At 40.1% G+C, this 21,523-nt stretch overlaps 3 protein-coding genes across 7 annotated transcripts in view; all 3 read right to left on the reverse strand.

The window, feature by feature from the left end:
- Positions 1-24: 24 nt before the first annotated feature.
- Positions 25-7,369, reverse strand: LOC135344727 (calpain-5-like). The gene is made up of 16 exons (XM_064541975.1): positions 7,206-7,369; positions 5,834-5,996; positions 5,433-5,597; positions 5,307-5,370; positions 5,119-5,239; positions 4,747-4,942; positions 4,572-4,655; positions 3,870-3,979; positions 3,627-3,704; positions 2,749-2,926; positions 1,931-2,095; positions 1,413-1,501; positions 1,227-1,334; positions 994-1,130; positions 683-822; positions 25-345 (listed from the first exon to the last, which is right to left on the reverse strand). Exons 2-16 carry the CDS (start codon positions 5,987-5,989, stop codon positions 160-162), a joined length of 1,977 nt encoding a protein of 658 aa, XP_064398045.1. The 5' UTR covers positions 5,990-5,996; positions 7,206-7,369; the 3' UTR covers positions 25-159.
- Positions 7,370-8,524: 1,155 nt separating this feature from the next.
- LOC135344729 (uncharacterized) lies at positions 8,525-17,412 on the reverse strand. 3 transcript variants are annotated; one of them, XM_064541980.1, is made up of 9 exons: positions 17,196-17,412; positions 13,889-14,035; positions 13,414-13,546; positions 12,720-13,057; positions 11,872-11,922; positions 10,059-10,109; positions 9,501-9,638; positions 9,218-9,331; positions 8,525-8,937 (listed from the first exon to the last, which is right to left on the reverse strand). In XM_064541980.1, exons 1-9 carry the CDS (start codon positions 17,290-17,292, stop codon positions 8,606-8,608), a joined length of 1,401 nt encoding a protein of 466 aa, XP_064398050.1. In that variant the 5' UTR covers positions 17,293-17,412; the 3' UTR covers positions 8,525-8,605. The 3 variants fall into 3 exon arrangements, with proteins under 3 accessions (XP_064398050.1, XP_064398051.1, XP_064398052.1); XM_064541981.1 differs by lacking the exon at positions 11,872-11,922; XM_064541982.1 differs by lacking the exon at positions 10,059-10,109.
- A 1,188-nt stretch (positions 17,413-18,600) lies between these two features.
- Positions 18,601-21,523, reverse strand: part of LOC135344730 (uncharacterized) — a 46,643-nt gene continuing 43,720 nt past the window's right edge. For all 3 annotated transcript variants that reach the window (XM_064541984.1, XM_064541985.1, XM_064541983.1), the window contains 6 exons: positions 21,342-21,479; positions 21,105-21,296; positions 20,885-21,007; positions 19,806-19,925; positions 19,313-19,462; positions 18,601-19,006 (listed from right to left, as the gene is read on the reverse strand). In XM_064541984.1, the coding sequence (XP_064398054.1) occupies positions 18,879-19,006; positions 19,313-19,462; positions 19,806-19,925; positions 20,885-21,007; positions 21,105-21,296; positions 21,342-21,479 (851 nt within the window). In that variant the 3' untranslated portion in view covers positions 18,601-18,878. The remainder of the gene's footprint in view (positions 19,007-19,312; positions 19,463-19,805; positions 19,926-20,884; positions 21,008-21,104; positions 21,297-21,341; positions 21,480-21,523) is intronic.

Consider the following 21,523-nt stretch of genomic DNA (forward strand, 5'->3'; position numbering starts at 1 on the left):
TAGTACCTATAGACCTAGAATCGATTGTCGGTATCCCGCTTTTATTCAAAAATTACACAATAACAAAAATTAATCAGTGAAGACAAAAAATAAACTGATGAGATATAACAACTTTCTATTAGCATACAGTCATGTAGATTATTTTAGTTAGGCTTCAGTTTAGGTTGATCTTAAGTCACCAGAGCAGTCCACTCGAAAAGTGATGGTACCTGGTTGCTCCAGGTTGCTATGACGACCACGCCCCATTAGACGACCAGTGTAACCTTGTCCAGACTCTCCCTCCCGAGGCACAGCAGCAGTCCTCTTTCCCATGAACCGATCCATAACAACATTGTTGTTCCACACCTACATGGTAGCACAGAATGTAGATATGTCAGTGCCAGTAAGTTGTACCAGCAAGGTGTCATACAGGGGAAAGGGGGTACCCCCCCCCCCCCCCTAAACTTGCATTCATGTACTACGTAGTTGTATGACTGAGTGTTCATAGCTGGCAATTTGACATACTAACAGAGTATTTAAATAACAGTTGACCTTTTTTTAGCTAGTTACTTTTCTTATTTCCCCCCTCTAAATAAAAATCCTGTATGACACCCTGACCAGCATCCATGGGACGGTAATAGAATTACCATACACATTATCTTGAAAGACACGTGCATAATAAATTATCACCACAACTACATACCTCCACCGTGACTTCAGCACCTACTGGATTGCTGATAAAGAACATGACTTTGCTGTTAAAGTTTGGATCAAGTGTGTTCTTCTGGACTGGAGTGACTGCCTTTTGCTTCCCTACCGTAACAATGCAATAGGGATCCGCTCCTGTGTACAAAATAGGTATAGGTAGGACTATTGCTATATGGTCTACAGAATCATAAAAATAGAAAAGCCTCATTGCTGAAATTTTGGATAGTCATGCATCTTTCGGAGAAACCTCCTTGCTTATTATAAGCATCCACAATTAGTACAGTAACACATTTCTAGTACCCTCACCTGCTCCTATAATGTCCTGCTTCTCCAGGCTTTTAGCAGAGTCAAGATGGACAGTCACCACAGCTCTTGGCTGGGGAAAGCAGCAGCAGCAAAGGAAAGCAAGTGGGTTACGCTTTGGAACATCCACAGTCAGCATCCTATTTTATTATCATGTCAAAAATTAATGTCATAATTATTCTATCATTGACGGAAGAATCAAATCTTTTCACACAATATTAAACGGCTCGACTCACTCTGCATGAGGAGAGCGTTCACTGAAGATTCTCAGGAAGAATTCTCGCTCCTTAGCAGGGTCAAATGTTGTTGGCAGGACAACATAGCGCCCAGCATTCAGTGTGACCCTATAATTATTTGTGCATATAATTTATAAACACAGAGGTTATTTTATATTAGAGAATATTTTATATGCAAACGAGTACCTGTCAAAGACACTTCGGCGATTAGTGTAGACAACGGACGCTGCCTTCTCCTGAACGGCATTACAACGAACAGTCCTGTTCTCTTCCACCTAAATGGGTTGTTACCATGTTCCTTAACAATTTCACTGTAATTTAAAATCGCAATGTACTAGCTAGCTCACTTCAATGGGAAAATTTGGTGAGCATTATAATTTGGCATTGGGCCAGGTGCATTTTAATTTGGCGTCTCCAGCAGAGTCAAAATAAAGTTACAAGAGGTAGCTAGTGGTCAACAATAATTGGAGCTTCCATCAACAACAAAAATTGATTGGTTTGCATGCAACGGAATCAAACAAATACAAGTATAATGCAAACAGAACAAAAACTGTATTGTGACTGCTACTGTAACAACATTACGTCCGCTGCTTAGCTTTTAAATGGTGGTTTTAAATTTGGCAATCCTTGGTGAAATTTCCAATTCACAATTAAAACCATCACAAAAGTTTCCCACTATACGGTATTCTACCCCTCCCCCTAACCTTCATAACATAAAATCCAATGGTGAAGTTTTCTCCCAGCCCTGTTTCTTCTGTTTTCGTTGCAGCTGCTCCATGGTTGGCCTTCAGGCCACTCTGGTCCCTCACATCCTTCTGAAGCAGGCTTATCATTACCTCCGTCTCGGGCTTAGGTACCACAAACATGTACTGTGTGGGTGGGAGTGGGTATATAAGTACTTGGTTAGGCACCCCATATATAACCATATGTACTGTGTCTGTATCCTGCTCCTGATATCATTATGCCTCGATGCGCATGCGCAAGCGAGGTATACGGTAGTGTGTTTGTGTGTCTGTGTGTGTGTAGACTGCTACAGCTGCTCAAGGATGAATCAAGTGCAAGTAAGAGTTTCTATAGGCTTCTAGTCATGTTTACTTGGATTGTAATTCGTGGATTTGCAAAATAATGTTTCGTTCTCGAGTTATGCCTAGTTTTGCTTACTTGGAATGCCATTGCAGCCTTTTCAGAAGAGCACGTAGCCAAACTTGTTTACCGAGTGTTGCTATTCTACTTAGTAGTTAGCTCTGCACTAGAACGCTAGCTATTGGTAGCTGCAAGAGTGAGAAGAGAGCTGCAAGGCTCTACTAATGCAGCCATTAATTTTAGACTTGAACTTTTGGCATCAATCGTTTTTAACAACAATCATGATCGATCATTACCCACTCTGAGTTTTTGCATGCAGCAAAATTATCATGTGCATAAAAGCAGCTTTATGTTATGTAGTTTTGGCCTCTCTACCGAGGCATCAGCACCTGCGGTGCTTTCATTAATATACAGTACACATAATTATCATTGTTGCTACCTGTGGGTTACGCAGGAAGGTGTCCTTGTGGTTGATGCAGCCTCCAGCACTCCTCCCTTTCCACTCTCCGTGGAACGCCTTCTCATGCCAGGTCTTAGACAGAGAGAGGAGCGACGTGTTGACCTGGCGACAGATGCTGACGTTTGTGAACCAGTGGGCCCAGTCATGAAGCTCCATCCTATGTGATCCAACAAAATATCGATAAATATTGGTTGATGCTACACAGCTGGAGACGTACTAAAGTCTATTTGTGTTGAGTTTGACCTTCATAAAGTTGTCATAACTTTGTCATACTTTACGAAATTCAAAGTTTCATATACCATTGGATTCCTTGTTAAAAAGCGCTTCTATCTATATGCTGTAGAGCTGGTAAGCTCCAACCAGCTAAAAGTTAGCATTTTCCATGTAGAAGTCCCAGGCATACTGGTCCACCACATAAAGTGTAAATGAAGCCATAATTGACCACATAACTTCCAGGGTCGAACTCAACGCAAATAGACTTTACGACGTTTGCAACCAGAAGTAAAATTATTCTTGCATGCTTGCTTTATAATTATTGCTAACAAACTAGTACCAAGGGCGTATAAAAGAAGAGAGGGCATGCAACTCCACTATCAGTACACGTAGCTAGCAGAGTTCAAACGTGGGCGGAGGAATGTATGCATTTGCATGAAGTGCTAAAAATAGAAATTTCTATTTTTAGCATTTCATGCACAGTCATGCACATTCATCCGCCCACGTTTGAACTCTGCTCATAGAAGTTGCATGCCCTCTCTTCTTTTATACGCCCTTGCTAGTATATGAGAGAGTGTTGAGATCACGCAATGATCAATTAGAACCTTATGATCAATGCTACTGTAACAGTGCATTCTGCTTACCAGAATTCTCCATCATCTTCTACTTTCAGGCCAATGTGGTTTTTCTCTTTTGTAGGTACCCGCTGCCACTCCTCTGACCTGCACACAATAATTTACAGCTAGGGCAAGCACTACACGTTCAATATGGCCAACGTCGCATTTTCAGTGCCAAAAATAATGATCAAAATCTACATTGTGTGCGGGCATTATGCACTAGACCCAGACCATCTACTCCAACCATGACACAAGATGCCCATCACTTACCCATCACTCCAAGGGCCATTCCACTCCTTGGCACCCCAAGGGTTGCGTAGACGTATCATGTAGATCAGTTGCTTTTTAAAGTAGCTCATCATCCCAGAGCTGATATTTATCTAACAGATATCATGACATATTATTATTCTAAGGCAAATGTCAGTTTCCTGAATGTATAAATACGGCCGCACTGAACCCGAAAGGCGACCACAATAAATCAAATGACACTACATTTATGCAGTGACATTCTTGACCTCTCGTGACCAATCTATTTTGATTCTGCTCACCTAGATGCCAAAATGATGCGTTCAAAGTAGCCTCAAAATTAATGAAACTGTTCGTTTGAGAGTGTGCTAGCTAGCTAAGTCTTCTCCTTCATCTGTACAAATCCCTCAACTCATACTTGTTGACACATACCGATACTAATGGGATAATGGGATGCTGCAAATAGTACCTAACTAGTACCCTGAAAACCCTGAAAACGCAAAATTTTGAGTACATTAAATTTTACAACAGTAACGTTTAGTGTATAGACAACTCGTCTATTATTACACTTCAAGACGCGGGTTTAGTACTTCAGTGTTCTAGTTTGAGGTATATATATCACATTTGTGCGTACGAACTCTGACTATGTAATACATAAATATATTTATAGCTAGTGTCTTTGCGTCTATATTTCTCAAAATGACAGTGCTAGTATTAACTATTTACCTCCCTGATGTCAGTCACAGTGTAGGCGTGTCCTTTCACCAGCCCACAGTCCAAGACAGCTTCTGGTGGATCTCCTTCTGAAATCTATAGAAAACACACATTCTGAATTCATCATTCCTTAAATTTGCTGGTGCTCCTAGCAACATATCACCACAGGCACTGATTCGAAACGTACAGCAATGGAGCAGCTGATCAGAGCTTTGTGGTGTTCCATGCCATGAAGAAGTTGATGGAATAATTTGAGCTGCTTAGCCTCATCATCGCTGTACCCTCCCCCACGAATGTCTACCGAGTCATTCACTCCTCCAGTGAAGTCAACCAGAGCGTCTCCAGTCTGACCCCCAGCAAGGGCCTCGTAGCAGCCAGCCAACCTTTCAGCATTGAACATTATAATTATAGGAATAAAACGACTGATTGATACACTAATCGCACGTTTGCTCCATGAAAATAGGCTAACACAAACAATACAGAAATGTTGATCTGTCTTAGCTCATCTTTGTTCACCCTTCTGTCTACAAGGCTGTGTGTAACACCTATATTCACTCACTTGGCGTATGCTTTCTCCAATAGGGCACTCCAGAACTCGTTCTTGCTCTTGCTCTTCATGTACAGCAGCTCTCCATTCATTGTGGGCAGAAGGTCATCCACCACCACATCCACCCACTCACCTAGATTAGAAGAACCACAATAAAGCTGACTCGACAAGGCGACTAATATCATAGTCTAAAAGCTTACCGAGGCGGTAGAAATGGAAGTGAAAGATACCAGCATAGTTTTCTGGGTGGTTGTCATCCCATTCCTATGATTTAATATTTATTTGAGTAAGAAAACAGACAAACGGAATGACAACACAAAACCTACCTGCTCTCTCCAATTAGGTACCACTTTCTCCCACAGTCCCCTGTTCGGAGCCAGCGCAGCGCAAGCAGCCACAAACCAGCAGTTTCCTAGAGTACCTTGATTCAAGTCATTACTGCTCAACCCATCGACAATTAACATAGGACTGGGACCATCAACGCAGATTTCCTGCGTGCATGCGGTTAGTATAAGTAGCTGATGACTGTAAACAGATTTTGTACTACTACGTGTACCTCACGAGTAGATTTAGTACCATTGAAGTTCAAAACAAAATGTATGGTGCTAAATCTAGCTAAATGGAAGACTTCACTTGATAGGAATCCTGACCAATATTAATAACACAACTACTTGATTTCTTTTTTCGGAATGCTCAACAATGCAAGTAAGGAGACATTATATAATACCTTTGGCCTCTTCCAAACAATCTCTTTAGTCGACTGTCCACTGAGGAACAGAGAGGCATTGGTGGGAGGGAACTCAGGGTCCGTAAACAACTGCCCAGACCCTTGAGCCGTTCTCTTCAAGCGAGAGTAGTTCTGATTGCGGTAATGTACCACCATTTTCAAACTGCAATTGGAGCAATAATTATAAGACAAAAGTTTTCCTCAATTTCTAGACATTGCATGGTATCTGGTACTATAGGTCTATACATATAGAGCTGCATCTAAGTACATAATAATTATAGCAAGTAATAGTGTACATGCAATCATGATAATAATTATACAAGCCATTGCTGTATTGTACGACGTATACATTATCCAAATAAGTTGTTGGTGAGTTCTGGCCAGTGACCTATTTTCATGTAGTTTAATGGAATTAAACGTAAGGGAGTTACCTGGGGTGCGGTTGTGTAACACCGGACTAGCTGTGTCTGTTGTCTGGCTGGACCAAGATTAGCTAGACTATAGGGTAGAGTATAGTCCAGCGGTGCTGTATGCAGCTTGCATTGTACTGGCTGTCAAGAATCTAGTAAACACTGTATGCACTGATAACTCGCCAGAATAGAGGTGGTTAATGAAGTTTTATATCAAAAGAAGCCAGAGAGGCACATGAAGTTTGCCTTTAGTCTCTAATGACCGTGCAGCATCAGCTAGAAGTTTACATAGAACTCATTGTCAGTTTTTGTGCCAGCTCAGCAAAAAAAGTGGTGCACGTGATCTTGTCCAACCTCCTCCGTGATGTAAACACACCGACTATGAATATTATTATTCTGAAGTGGGTGTTAACCAATTTTACTTTACTTGCAGTTGCGCAACCGGAAAGGGCACCGACAACGTTAAAATACTGTAAATCTAATTGGGCTGCAACAAAACAAATCCTGACATGGCTTGAAACCCGACCTCCTTTCTTAACGGAAAGATGGGCCACGCCCAACTACTATTTTAGAGTAAATTTAATGGTATAATGCGATAACTGTTTACATCATTCATGTAAATCACTTCACTACTCTATATAAATTATTATAATACAATTTACCATTCACCTCTATAGCTAGCTAGCTATATAAATTCCAAGTGAGCTGCAAAACACAATCGTCTCTCAAGAAACTCGTTTACAAATGCCAGAAACGTTATTTGTACTAGATCTGTGTTTACCTAGCTTGTACAAGATTTACTTCATGCCCACAGTATAGTATAATAGTAAAGACTGTGATCTAGATCAGTACTGCTGTGGCATATAGCATATATATATAATTATATATAATGATATAAAAACATTGTGTCCCTACAGTCTAGTAATTAATTGCAAAAAGCTAGTTGGTATAATTATACTCACCTTTGTTTTTGTGTTACTAGATCTGGTAGCCTTGTATCCTGTTAATGTTCACATGTGCAGTTTACTCTGAACCAAGATTTAATATGTGCCAATAATAATTATTGGTCAATGCAAAGTGGGTGCCAAGAAGTGTGTATGTCACGCCCATCTTATCGGGCGTGGTTGCTCAGCTGAGCTCACACATAATTAATTACTAGGGACACTGGAGTGCAACCTCGCTACGCACTATTAGCCTAGAACCCAAGGCCTTTTTAATTGTCTTGGGATCGAGGCTAATTCATAGGTAAGGCTTTTGAGTAATAATTGTTGAAACAGCACATGGGAAAAAGGAATTGTTAAATGTTAATAGTTGTAGCTTGATCCTGGTGTCAACGTCGCCGAGACACTTGTAGCTACATGGTATTGATTGTATGTAATATCGAACGGTTTAGCTTTCAGGAGGGAAGTAGTAGTTTGCTGATCTTGTTCGACAATGGCTTTGATTAAATCGTTGTAAACAACAACCGTAACAAACGTGGTATCTGGCCCTTCCAAGTCCAGTTTAGCCATCTGATTAAAAGGGCAACGAGACAGTAGGAGTGTTGCACCACATTTTGAGCATTCGACGATGTTATTTTCAACGACTTTAACTTTACCTTTACAGTAAGTGCAAGCATTGAACTTTTCGAACTTCTTGACAGCAATGACGGTAGCACCCATGAGTGAAAGTTCATTAGATTCGGTTAGACATTCGTCAACATCGTCAATGTTGTCAAGTTTAGTTACGGACGAACCATTTGCTGACATGGAAACAGAATACTCGCCACAAAATACTCTGACAGTTAGCTTAGTTATATAACAGACTTACTAAGAAAAGTAATCTCAGCACAAGCATTGATATTTGGTTTCATGTTCAGATTGCAGAAAAGAATAGATCTAGGTAATGATCGAAATGTCACGAATCGTCAATTTAAGAAGCATTGTCTAGCTTATGAGCAGAACGCTTGAAAAAAGGCCTTCTGAGCTGTAGAATGGAGCTGAAGTGTCCTCAGTACAGTGGCTAACGCGTCCTCCAACTTTGAAGTCAAACCGTTACGGTCTGCAGCAACCAGAGCCACTAGTTCCATTGAGTCCTACATTGTCCATTTTTTTTCTCCGCCAAAATCTCAACGTGACCCGATTATAGCCTCGCTTCGCTCGGAATAACATTTTAGCATTTTAATAGTATCTATGATTTTAGAGTCTATGTGGACTAGATGATCTCTTTGACTCCAACCGCACGTCTGTCACCCCGACTTCAGTAACCCTCTAATTATTAAGATACCTATAATTATACTAGATACTGTATTTGGCCATAATTATTTTAAATCTAGAGCTAATTGCACACAAAAATAATTTGGTATCTATACATTTACAAAAGCCTACAATTCATCACGATCTCTATGTAAATCTAACAACTGACCTTCAACATCATACACTAAAATACTCAAACCACACTCTTGTAAAACGTCAATCAATGTTCCCCATGTAACAGGGAGTTTGCCTTTCCCACTCAGCCAATCCACTAGAATTCTATCAGCAACATCCATGGCTTGATAATGATAGCTCATTTCTAGAATATCAACGTCATTGGATCCTTTAAGCAAAAGTTGGCCCACTTTTCTGTAGTCACGGGCAATACCGGAGACGAAATCGATGGTTGTTCCAGTCCTCAGTTTGAAGCTACGAAGCTGTGTCATTTTAGGACGATCATCTACATGTATAAAAGAACACAAGCTAACTAGTGCAAGAATTAATGCCATAACATATATTATAGCAGTTGTGAAAAATAAAAATGCATGTACAGTACGTACTCCAGTGAAAGAGCTAAGGAGTGGGAGATCTGACGAAGGTGAAGTATATACTATGAGCTATCATTATACATGCGCTCATAAGATGCACATACGATATACGAAAGTCATTGCTGATGCTATAAGCATTATCCACACAAGAACTAGAAAAGATCAATGGAAAGTTATACTGCAATTGCATACCTCTAGTAATGATAGTGCCTGTTAGCTTGCCGGTGTAGGCTGGCATTTGAGAGGGTATGGTTTTAGTAGTTGTACGATATTGTGGGATTGCAGCCATTTCAAGAGGTGGAGGACCTGTGCGGATCAAACATAAATGACAATAAAAATGTACATTCTATACAAGTAGGACGTTGTATTACAGTCATAATGAGTCCTTCCTCCTCTGGTAAACACTGCTCTACAATAGCTACTGTTGCCCCCACCCCCAAATAACAGACATATTATTTTGCACTATCACACTCACCTTTCTTTTGCGGAACGACAAAGTAGAAAGCAGCAAGGGTAATTAGACCAACCAATGCAATACTGATGATAATACTACAACAGTAGCAGGTACAGTTTGTACATGTAGTGGACCGGGGTAACTCGTTTAGTTCTTGGCCTGCATTATAATTATACATGGTATGATGCAAAAACAAAAATATTGATGATAGCTAAGGCCATCAAAAAGTGAAAAAAATGTCTTCTGGCAATAGCTTGTGCATGGGAGTACAAAGCAAAACACAGATACATGTAGCAATCATACAGAGCTCTGTGTTTGCATAATTATGTGTATGTACTACCGTATAACTAATTATCGGATGGACAACAAAAAAATGGAAATTATCCGGGTATAATTGGAACATAATTATAAGAGCACGCGAAGTATCTGGAATAATTAGAACAAGTATGCAGCTGCATGCGAGCTAGTGTAAAATTACAGCATCAAAGTGTCTGCTGTATTTGAAAATTGGCCAGTGTCCGGGATAATTAGAAGTGTCCGATAAATTAAAAAATATACGGTATACAGTTTATGTAGTACCTGGTAACATGTTAGCAGAGACCTCATTATCATTTCCATCCTGAACGTGATCTAATATAAAAGAAAAACTATAGGTGTATGGAATGTGTTATAACACGGGCACGAGGAATATAATAATATGGCATATATTGCACTGAAGCACGAGGGCTGAGTGCAATAATTATATGCCATGCATCCCGAGTGCACGTGTTATAACTAGATTATATCCCAAGGGGATAGGAACTGTCTTAGTAACACAATAAATAGAACTGCACAAAAAATGACAGAGACAACCGTATCTGCAGCGTATAAGATTGGCATGGACCAACGAATGGCTTGACACAAATTGTTGTTGCAAAACAGCCCCACCCCACTATACTGCTGCTGCAAAAACAGCTCCACCAATGCACCACTGCTGCTCGACGGCCAGTCTACCTCAGCTCACAAACAAGCCAAAGAAGCTCACCTCTACACTGCTGCAACACAACTCAAGCCCCCAGCAAAAAGAGTCCCTTCTAGATGTTTAGTGAGAAGCAGAATTGAAGGACTATCATTCACGAGGACTAGGAACAAAGAATCTTCCACTAAATGATTTTAAAACGTGCATGGTTGCAAAGAAGACATTCCAGCAGTGCTGAACATTAACAGTGTGCATGTTATTATGATGTCAGTCTAATGCCAGAGGGGCGTTTTGTGGTTAGTGCATTATGACTTTGTGGTTAGTGAATTATGCTTGCATATTGCACTTAGCAACAACGTAGCAACAGGATACAAACACTGGTATAGGCATTATATTAAACCACTAGCAACTTGTTGCTGCGAAACAGCCCCACTCCACTACCGCTTCTGCAAAAACAGCTCCACCAATGCACCACTGCTGCTTGACGGCCAGTCTACCTCAGCTCACAACCAAGCCAAGAAGCTCGCCTCTACACTACTGCAACACAGCTCAAGCACCCAGCAAAAAGAGTTGCTTCTACATTTGTAGATGCTTAGTGCAAAGCAGAATTGAAGGACTTATCTATAAGCCATGACTAGGAACACAGAATATTCCACTATAAATGAACATTGGACAATTTTAATGTGCATGGTTGCATCCAGCAGTGCTGAACATTAACAGTGTGCATGTTATTATGATGTCAGTCTAATGCCAGAGGTTTGTAGTTAGTGCATTTAGATTATGACTTTGTGGTTAGCGCATTATGACTTTGTAGTTAGTGGACGATTATGATTGGATATTGCTTAGCAACAATGTAGCAACGGGATATAAAGGATATAAACACTACAACCTCGATTATCCAGACACCTTGGTTCCAGAGGCAGGCCGGATAATCGAATAGATAAATCACGCCTTGATCCACCTAGATTCACCCACTTTATTGATAAACAGCAGTGCCACATGGTAAGCAGGCCTGTCTCCATAGTAACAGCTGCAACATGCATGCGCATTTAAGGGACACGCCCATTTTCTAAACAGAAAATTGCCAAGCCGGATAATCGAGGTTCCGGATAATGGAGGACCGAATAATCGAGGTTCTACTGTATAGGCATTACATTTAACCACTAGCAACTTTAGTGGCTTCTAACTACGAATAAGCAACATATTATTATACTTTCGTTCCCAGGCCGATTTTTCTTGTAACAGAACAAAAATCGGCACATATAAGAGCACGCGAAGTATCTGGAATAATTAGAACAAGTATGCAGCTGCATGCGAGCTAGTGTAAAATTACAGCATCAAAGTGTCTGCTGTATTTGAAAATTGGCCAGTGTCCGGGATAATTAGAAGTGTCCGATAAATTAAAAAATATACGGTATACAGTTTATGTAGTACCTGGTAACATGTTAGCAGAGACCTCATTATCATTTCCATCCTGAACGTGATCTAATATAAAAGAAAAACTATAGGTGTATGGAATGTGTTATAACACGGGCACGAGGAATATAATAATATGGCATATATTGCACTGAAGCACGAGGGCTGAGTGCAATAATTATATGCCATGCATCCCGAGTGCACGTGTTATAACTAGATTATATCCCAAGGGGATAGCAACTGTCTTAGTAACACAATAAATAGAACTGCACAAAAAATGACAGAGACAACCGTATCTGTAGCGTATAAGATTGGCATGGAACAACTGAACCAGATTTCGAACGCGTAATTATTCGAACGCGTAATTATAGTTACCATATTTACTTGATTAAACACCCATAGTAAAAGCTTTGTCTTTGGAAACACCCATCTTAACTAATTGCCCATGTATGGGGCGTGCGTGGTACTGTGGGTGGAGCTGAAGTAGCACGGGGAACCAGTTGCAAGCATGGCAGCATATGATAGTGCAGAGAGAGAATCCGACACAGAGGCGCCCATCTCGTTTAAACGCCCCACCCCCTCTACAGATGTTGCTAGGAGATCGCCCGGACGTTTAATCAAGTAAATACGGTACTCCTTTGTGAATTCCACATAATGTAAGCCTGATCGCGTTTCTAACTATTGTACAAATTGCATGTGCATGTTTTCTCCTACTCCTTTGCGAAAACTTGGATTTTTCACTCGAGAGTTTTGAAACCCAGTAGCTATTATCTATATACCACACCCCTCACCTCATTATTAATAATGCAAGCGATTGATTGTTAACATAATTATTATGCGACATACATGCACATGACTGCACTAACCTTTACTCAACCTACAAATGTACTCAGCCACTACACTGTTTCTGAAATCATCTAAGCACACCTCAACCAGCCGCCAATAGGTTGCCTTGGCAATATTGTTTCTCTTCCAAGTTTTCAGCACTTCTTTTAATTTGAACGCAAGGCTGGCTCCAGGTTTAGTGGAAATCTCGGTTATTTGGATGTCTTTCAGACCTAGTGAAGTAGCGAGTTCCTCCAAATGAGAGAACTTTTGGGAAATTTTGTTTAAGTGCTTCTCTGAACACACACGGTTGAGATCGTTATCAGTAGCTCCGGTATAATCTTTGAGCTCCTTCAACAGTTGAGACGCATTCACATCACTGCAAAAACATGGTGTAAGAGGGACAATTTTTAAATGTGGTTTAACTATTAATTTTAGTACAACAATTAATGCTATGCAACTTTGTTCACACAATGAATTGATGATAGGAAAATGTGTCTTACATGTAATCTAAAAACTCTTACATGTAAGATAAAGTAGTTTAAAACACTCTTAAGTACTATCGCCAAAAACTAGCTTTTATCCAGGTTGATTATTTTCACATCAATTGAAAGCCAGCACTTTTAGCCATTGCTGTTCTAACATTTTTTTGGGTATTAACCATGAAAGAGTTAGGTACTAATAATAGTAGGTACACGATAGCTAGACTACTGGACAGAGAGATACATCACTCACTCTTCAATGACGTCCCGAGGCATATTCTTACTGGGTGGTGTATTTATAGGCTGTGTGTTCTGATAATTCACGGTTCCCGAGTCCTCACTCCCAGCAAGAGATCCCACCTCAGAGCCAAAATCTGTCCTTTCACCTATATGATTAAAGATCACAATGACAATTAAGTTTGACATACATGTACGTGTGTGCACTTTAACCTCTGCTGCAGAGATTAAGTACATCCATACATTATACATGAAGATTCCTTTAACCCACCACACATACAGTGGAAACCGGTACCCTAAAATGTGACTCCCAGCTGTTAGAGACATAGCCAATCAGGATAACTCAATAAACACATCATAAAGTTGAGCTGTTCCACTCGATTTAGTGGAAGAACAGAACTATATATACATGTAAATGTAGATAAATCACTCACTAGCTAGGGTGCGCCTGTAGCATTCACCATTCATACGACTATAATTATAAGACTCACCTTGAGCTTTCGCTAGAGAAGTATCTTCTGTCCTGCACATCATTTTGAGTAATCTTCTACCAGCTGTGGTTAACTCTAATTCATGATTATTAAGGCACTTTTGTGCTAATTCCAGTGTCCACTTGGGGCCAAGGCAAAGGCCTTCTTCTGCAAATGCATCAAAGGAACAGTAGAAAACATCATACAAATGGCCACCCCATACAAATAACTGACCGCCCCAAAAAGAAATCTCGTTTATCAGTGTACAATTAGCATTATAATCGAATGCAAGTAAAGGACGTACAGCTTGTAAAGCAAAGGACAGATTGGCTGCTCCCATATACAATATGTGTGCAAGTATTATTGTGTCCTTTGAATTAACGGAGCTCACACAAACTCTCACTTTGGCTGGTTTAACTCACATTGCAGGTTGGCCCAGGAATTACTGATAATTGGGCAAACCACAATGTACTTCATGAAATCATACCACGAGTGATACTGACTAAATACACGCATGTAGTATGCTAAGTCCATGAGTTGTAGCACCCCGTGTTACAAAATTAATACAAAACAGAGTACAGTCCACCAGAGTCAGGTAACATCTTAGAACATAACCTCGCTTCGCTCGGAATTAGAAGAAAGATGGTAACCGAGAGCGCAGGCTACACTTAACCCATTAAGTCTGAAGTGATATAGATCTATCGTCTTTGTTCTAATTACAGAACCACTTCAATGGAAGAACCAACTGTCAGTTTTAATTTTTTGTTCTATTTATGAACCATAATTACAGTGGAACCTCCCATAACGGACCCTCCCACTAGAGGACAACCTCTTTATAGCTATGGCACGGATTGAAAGTACACAGAAAAAACCTCCCACAAGCGGACCTTCTTGATTCCGGACAGAGGACAAGCTTCGTGCTCCCCAACTGACCAACTCTGTGCAAAACTGCCTCTTATAACGGAAACTACACCCACATTTTATGTCCAATATGGTAGAGGTCGTTTGCAATGTTATTGCAATTATACAGTAGACTCGTTAATCCGGTCACCCTTGGGACCATGCAGCTTGGCCGGAATAGCGAGGTGGCTGTATTTCAGGAAATAGCTGCGGCTTAAAAACGACCTTACCTCGAATCTAATGACTAATTTTGCGGATATGCCTCGAGGATAATGAATCATTCTGCTCTCTATTTAAGTGTAATTAATTTTATTTGCCAAACTACACCCAACACATCATATCGGGCCGTAATAAACACATAAAATTACATTGAAAACCTTGTTCAGGGCAGCCAGAACTGGCCAGTATACGGAATAGCGAGTGGCCGTTACTTCAGGGTGAGTTTTGTGCAGTAAACATCTAGCTAGCATTCCGTGCCAAAACCAAATGGCCGGTATATCGAGGTGGCCGTACTTTAGAGGGCCGGAATAGCGAGAGTCTACCGTACTGCCATTCTCTGGCAACTGCAAAGAACAGGGCTCGAAATTACAGTCCGACACCTGACAAAATCCGGTCATTATGTGCACATGTTCGATCATTGCACGTGTTAGCCAGACATTTGTTGGAGCACATGTCAGAGCTAGCCAGAGATCGCTATAGGGGTTAGCTAGAATAGCACTAGTAAGAGCGTTCTAGTAACTCAGAACATAGAAGTCTACTCTATCAATTCTCAATAATAATTTTAATGTAGACTACCGTATTATTAATAGTATTCTAGAACGTTTTGCGAGCAACAAACATTTGCGAACTTTGTGAGGGTTGATCAATTCTCAACAATAAAATCCACAAACCTAAAATGATTACATAATAGTTAGACACTGTTTAGGAAGTTTCTACGTGATTTAGAAGCCCAAAGGGCGTTCTGTAGAATCCCGAACGCAGTGAGGGTTCTACTAGCCCTGAGGGCTTCTAAATCACGTGGAAACTTCCTAAACAGTGTCTAAGCATTTTAGATCATAGCAACAACGCTCATACGCCTGACAACAATGGTTTGAACGCACAAACAATGGATTCTGAGCCTCCTCCGGTGCCGAACGCTTTCTTGAGTTCGCCTATTATGGTTTCTAGAACTACTGAGACCCAGCCCACATCCTTCCCTGCTTCCTTCCAAACCAGCCACACCTCCAGCTCTGTCTTTGCAGCAACCAGCCCCACCTCCATTTTCTGCTGCAGCAACCAGCCCCACCTTCCTATCTGCTCTCTCTGACCTGCAAGACGAAGAGTTCGTAGACTATTTGCTCTCCTCCACAGCCGGCCAGTGAGAACCTACTTATACTGCTCCAGTGGCAAAGAAAGCAAGAAAATTCGCTTCCCCAAAGTCAAGTAAAGAAGTAGAACAAGCAAGAAAGGAAACAATACCAAAGAAACACTCATTGTCATCAAGTATTGCTTATTATTATGTACTTTTATTATGGTTATTATCTTATCTTGATCAAATCTTTGCTACATGATTTTCTATTGAAGTACATGATTTTCTAAGTAAGTACAGTAGAACCTCGATTATCTGGACACCTTGGTTCCAGAAGCAGGCCGGATAAGTGAATATGCCGGATAATCGAATAGATAAACCACGCCTTGATCCACCCACTTTATTGATGAACAGCAGTGCCACATGTTGTCTGCGCATGCGCAAAAGAAAAGCAGGCATGTCTCCATGGTAACAGCTGCAACGCGCATGCGCATTTTAGGGACACGCCCATTTTCTGAATTATGTAATCTGATTAAAAAGAAAACTGCCAAGCCGGATAATCGAGGTTCCGGATAATCGAGGGCCGGATAATCGAGGTTCTACTGTACATGATTTTCTAAATTGGATAGAACATTTCCTCTAACCAATCAGATTGCAGTATTTATGACAAACATGATCTAATAGTAAATACACACGATCCTTGCCAGAACGCAATAGTTAGATCGCAAAGGGTCAACTTTTCTGCCTTACGTCAGGTCAAATTCCCCCCTAATGGGGAAGGATTCTGTGTTCAAATCCCCCAGTCAACAGAGGATTTTTGAGCCCCAAGCAGTTGCACACATCAAAACAGGTTATAAAAGCAGTCTTTACTACGCAAAGCCAGGTCAAATCCCCCAGTATGGGGCCAACATTTCAGGTCAAATTAGAGTCAAATTCCCCCGTATGTCCCGGGGGGGGGGGGTAGTGGGGCAACACATTGATACCGTAAACGTTCTAATTATAGAACCAGTAAAAAATAATTATTTTTCTAGAAACAATGTACCAAAAAAAAGACCGAGGCTGGTTCTATAATTGGAACGCTTACGGTAGGTGCATTAGAACAAAGACGTAGACGGTACTGTCCTATATTAAATTAATCACCTGAAAGCAATCTGCTGTCCTGATCAGTGAAGCCTTTAGTTTTAAGCCACTCAAAACCGGTGAGGTTGGTGTCTTCGGTGTCACTATAGAGAGCCATGCATTGCAGCCAGGTCTAAGTCTCATGAATCAGCCCTTCCGATCCTAGGACTAGGGTTAACCCCCTTCTTCCCTGGCCTAGAGGGGTGCGACCGTATAATTATATAGCGGGTAATTTTCGGGGGACAAAATATTCGTGGTTCAGCAATATTGAGACATTTCGTGGATAATATTTTCGTGGTTGGAGCTTGGATTGTAGGTAAAGGTAGGCAAGGTCGCTTCATTCGTGGGTAAAATATTCATGGTCAGACCCAACCACGAAAACCACGAATATTTTGCCCCACGACAGCTATAGCTCATACAGTAGCCCCGATCCCAGCCCCTCTCTTCTCAACTGAGAGCGGCCTGGAATCGAGGCTACTCATACAGTAGCCTCTACGTACGTACTCTTGCGAGGGAGGGAGGGAACGTCTGGTCACTACTGTTTAGTTATTTTCCTTACATAATTACTATGTGACTCTCAGCATATCCCCCTACAGAAGAAACGGTAGGTTGTGTCTGATGATCGATTTTTTTGTCTGTTCTTACAGTTTATCAGACACTAGCACATTTTCAGCTCTTGAAGACTTAGTACTAGTTGATATTTATCAATTCTTTTTGCATACATTCATAGTAACACATGCTTGATCAGATGGTGCAAAAGAAATTTTTTTATCACTGCTTGTTTCCTTAGAATGAGTGTCTGAACATGCATTGTGTCTGAATATAGATGCCTTACTCTAGTACATCTAGATCTAGATCTAGTGTATTCTAGCTTGTAATTGTACATGATCGATATCTCCGGGGCATGAGAGTGGGAAATGTTATTTATTTATATAGTGCTAACGATTAGAAAATATTATTTTAGACACTGCATCATTAATATGGAGGTAGCGATAATAATTATTAAAAGACCCCGAAATTATTATTATACAGATTATTATGATTGACTTGTTGTCAATCGGCATAATTATATATTTACCTCCCTAATTACATGTACTATAATTATTATGAATGGTAGCAGGAGTGCTAGTATCAATTACAGAAACAGAGATTAGATTAATGTCGAACACGTGGGTGGCCTGCAAAATTATAATCACGGTGCTTTTATATTTCACCTAATAAGTATGTGCATTGTGCTGGAATCATGCGCTGATTCTGCAGAAGAGAGGGAATTATTCAGTGCGATTTCTATAGGTGGGTGGTGGGTTACGTGGAACTGTATGGACCGGACCGAACACAGTATACTGATATACCAATGAGTTTGTGAAGACATAAAGTGCCCTTTGATAAAATTATAAGGCACAGATAGCAAAATCCTCAAGAAGAATCAAGTTTGAGCAATTAACTCCTTCTAACAGAAGATGTGACTGACTGTACAAATTTTGCCATACACATCACTATGATAAAAATAAAAATAAAAGGAGGATGATATTAATGATGATAGTACTGATAGTATACGCTCAGTTATGTGATTGAAAGACATGAAATAACAACTTAGTTCTTAACTCGGTTTCATATACAATATTGTTCGTCTCTGTTGCATAATTATAATTACCCTACTGACTATATTATTAATTTTACAGTCTTGGTATCTGTATATATATACTATGGAGTAATCTTAAACTTGATCAATCGTGGGATTGCTCTTCTACATCCAGAGTTGAATGGTCTGATCACAAGACTGTGCATGCCAGGAGATAGTCCAAAACTTGAGAATCCTTCAGATGAAGTGCCTATGGAAACAGAATTATTGCAAACATGTATATAATCTATACTTTCGTTATAGTACACAAGAAGGCTGGTTGAAGTGCTCTCCTTGGATGAACAGAGTGTAGTATAAAACTGGGCTAACTAATCTCGCACACAGTCAAGGCCATGCATATTCTTAGATTGCAGTTCTGTATGCACTGCACTGTGCTTTGCAGCTCACGTGGAAGTTTGGGGAAAATAATGGTAAAATTGAGATAAGTGCAACGTATGTGGAAAAATACAAGTGTTAGTGCAATATTGCGGCTATTATACATGTATCTGAAACTCACAAGATATTGGGATTTGATTGTCCAGAGTGCATACGAATTTTTTGTTTTGCTCGTTATTTGGACCAGTTCCTTGCCACTCAACAAACACAGAGTCTCCAGTAATAGTGATTCCATTGTTAATGAGGTGGAGCCAACAGTTACTTATTGAATCTGTCGAAATTAGATGAAGTGAGTCCAGGGTTTAATTTAGTTGGGCCCTCTTGGGATTTGACTTTTACAACACAAAGCATCTCCTGAGAATGCACTAGGGGCGACCCAAACAGCCTAGAAAACAAAATGTTCTGTGGCAGCATGCCCTTAAGGATAAATAGCTGTGTGCACAATACGTATACAATCGAAGAATTGCCTGAAACTGCACAAAGTGCGATCTCAGACAGCCTAAATACCTAATTATTTTAACGGGCATTATTTCTGTAAAATCGTATAGTTACTCGTTGAACACACCACCTCACTTTTAGTTTTGTATTAATTATTACCTATAGCTTGCACTTACCTAATCTAAAAGTCCTGCTGAAATCCATGATGATATCAGCAGGGCCTTTACTGCTCACAGTGAATGTGAACTTTTTTCTTCGTAATGACCCTAGACTCCCAACATATATACCAGATGTACCTGTTGTATAGCAGTGCAAATATACAACATTAGCTACAGTATGTAAAAAAAAACCTATAAAAAAGACACAAGTATAGAAACACAGTTTAGCCGGCTTGGTCTCATGCATATATTCATGCAGATGATATTAAGCTGCTATACCAACTCTGATGACATGCAGTATCATACTTGCGTGCATTGTCTTTTCTGCCGACTATAGCCTATGCAGCAGCAATAAAAAGTACATACAGCTACATGTACAGTGCATCCAGTCTAAAGAGTAGAATACCAAAACTGTGTGAGTAGTTGTACTTAAATGTAAATTTCTTATGATTGGAACATTTCTAAGAAAATCTGCTGATACCGAATGAACATATCCAAAATTATTTCCATGACAACCTAAGGTGGTGGGTTTGTGGTGATTAATAAAACAGTACCCAATTGTTATAGTGGGTAATCGGTTAGGGAGAGAAAAGGCCAACGGTTTCCGGCTAAGGTTTGGAACTTTGTCACAACATCTATAGATAGTTTGGCTATCTTATGAAAGATTCGATGTTACTTAAATATCTACACATCCTCCGCAGTGCTCAAAATTGCTAGTTTTTAGTGCCGTTTCGGTTAGGGAGAGATTTGAAGAAAATCTCACGGCTAAGGTCTAAAAATTACACGGAGTAAGCTTGAATAAATTGTCTAACTTTTGATAAGAAAAATGTTTCCAAAAATACTTTAGTTCCAGAGATAATTGATGTTACGTACATTTTTTTACGATCACCCCCATGATCTCCTAAAATTATTTCCCACTACAACAACTTTTGGGGAAATATTTTTGAATCATGTTATAGCTTATTCTTTTACCTATACAATGGTATCAGCACAATTTCTTAGAAATGTTCCAATCTTGAGATACATCTAAGTACAACTACTCACCAATTTTTGTATTCTACTCTCTAGACTGGATGCACTGTACATCAACAACTCACAATCAGACGACCTTCTCTCAATCTGACAGGTTGCACTAAGGAAAGATGTTCCCATGCTAAACTCGAATTCATACCTATTCCCAATCACCCTTGGAGTATTATTTCTGAAACGAAAGGAGAAGTCTGCGAAAAAAATGTATAATTAAGGAACTTGGCTATAGACATGTAAAGACAATCATATACATGTACGTACACATTTCACTGCGTGTGAATGACATACCATCATCATCGATTACTGTAAGAGTGGTTCTATTACTAGAGAATCCGATGGCAGGGTCAATCGAGAGAGCAAATATTGAGAATATTTCATCATCTTCATCAATGAGATCTTGTGTTACATCGACACAAGTACACCTTCTCTGAGTACCAATCATAGACTGGAAGTTGACCATACTCGAAAGAATATCAAAATCTGAACAAGAACATATTAGCTAGTATGAGTTGTATAGAAACGCACCATCAGACTCTTCAGTAACCAAGACCACATCAAAAACAAGAGGAGAATCTTCCACAACGAGACAAATCTGGAGAGCAAGGTCTCGATCACCAATCCCCTCCGTAGTTGAGTACTCAGAGTGCTCAAAGCTGACAATCACTTCAAAACAAAATTTTATTTTAAATAGAGCATCTAGCTATAAG

This window comes from Halichondria panicea, chromosome 12 (genome assembly GCF_963675165.1).
Source record: "Halichondria panicea chromosome 12, odHalPani1.1, whole genome shotgun sequence".
In the NCBI taxonomy this organism is placed as follows: domain Eukaryota; kingdom Metazoa; phylum Porifera; class Demospongiae; order Suberitida; family Halichondriidae; genus Halichondria; species Halichondria panicea.

Bases quoted from the DNA above. Each gene is read 5' to 3' on its own strand.
- LOC135344727 (XM_064541975.1), bottom strand. From the start codon at position 5,989: ATGGTGGTACATTACCGCAATCAGAACTACTCTCGCTTGAAGAGAACG. The intron at 4,656-4,746 runs GTACGTTTCGAA...TGTTTTCTATAG, and splicing joins TGATCAGCTGCTCCATTGCT to ATTTCAGAAGGAGATCCACC. The intron at 823-993 runs GTGAGGGTACTA...TTTTGTACACAG, and splicing joins GCAGGACATTATAGGAGCAG to GAGCGGATCCCTATTGCATT.
- LOC135344729 (XM_064541980.1), bottom strand. From the start codon at position 17,292: ATGGCTCTCTATAGTGACACCGAAGACACCAACCTCACCGGTTTTGAG. The intron at 13,547-13,888 runs GTGAGTCTTATA...TTAATCATATAG, and splicing joins TTCTCTAGCGAAAGCTCAAG to GTGAAAGGACAGATTTTGGC. The intron at 8,938-9,217 runs GTATGCAATTGC...TTATACATGTAG, and splicing joins AGGCACTATCATTACTAGAG to ATGATCGTCCTAAAATGACA.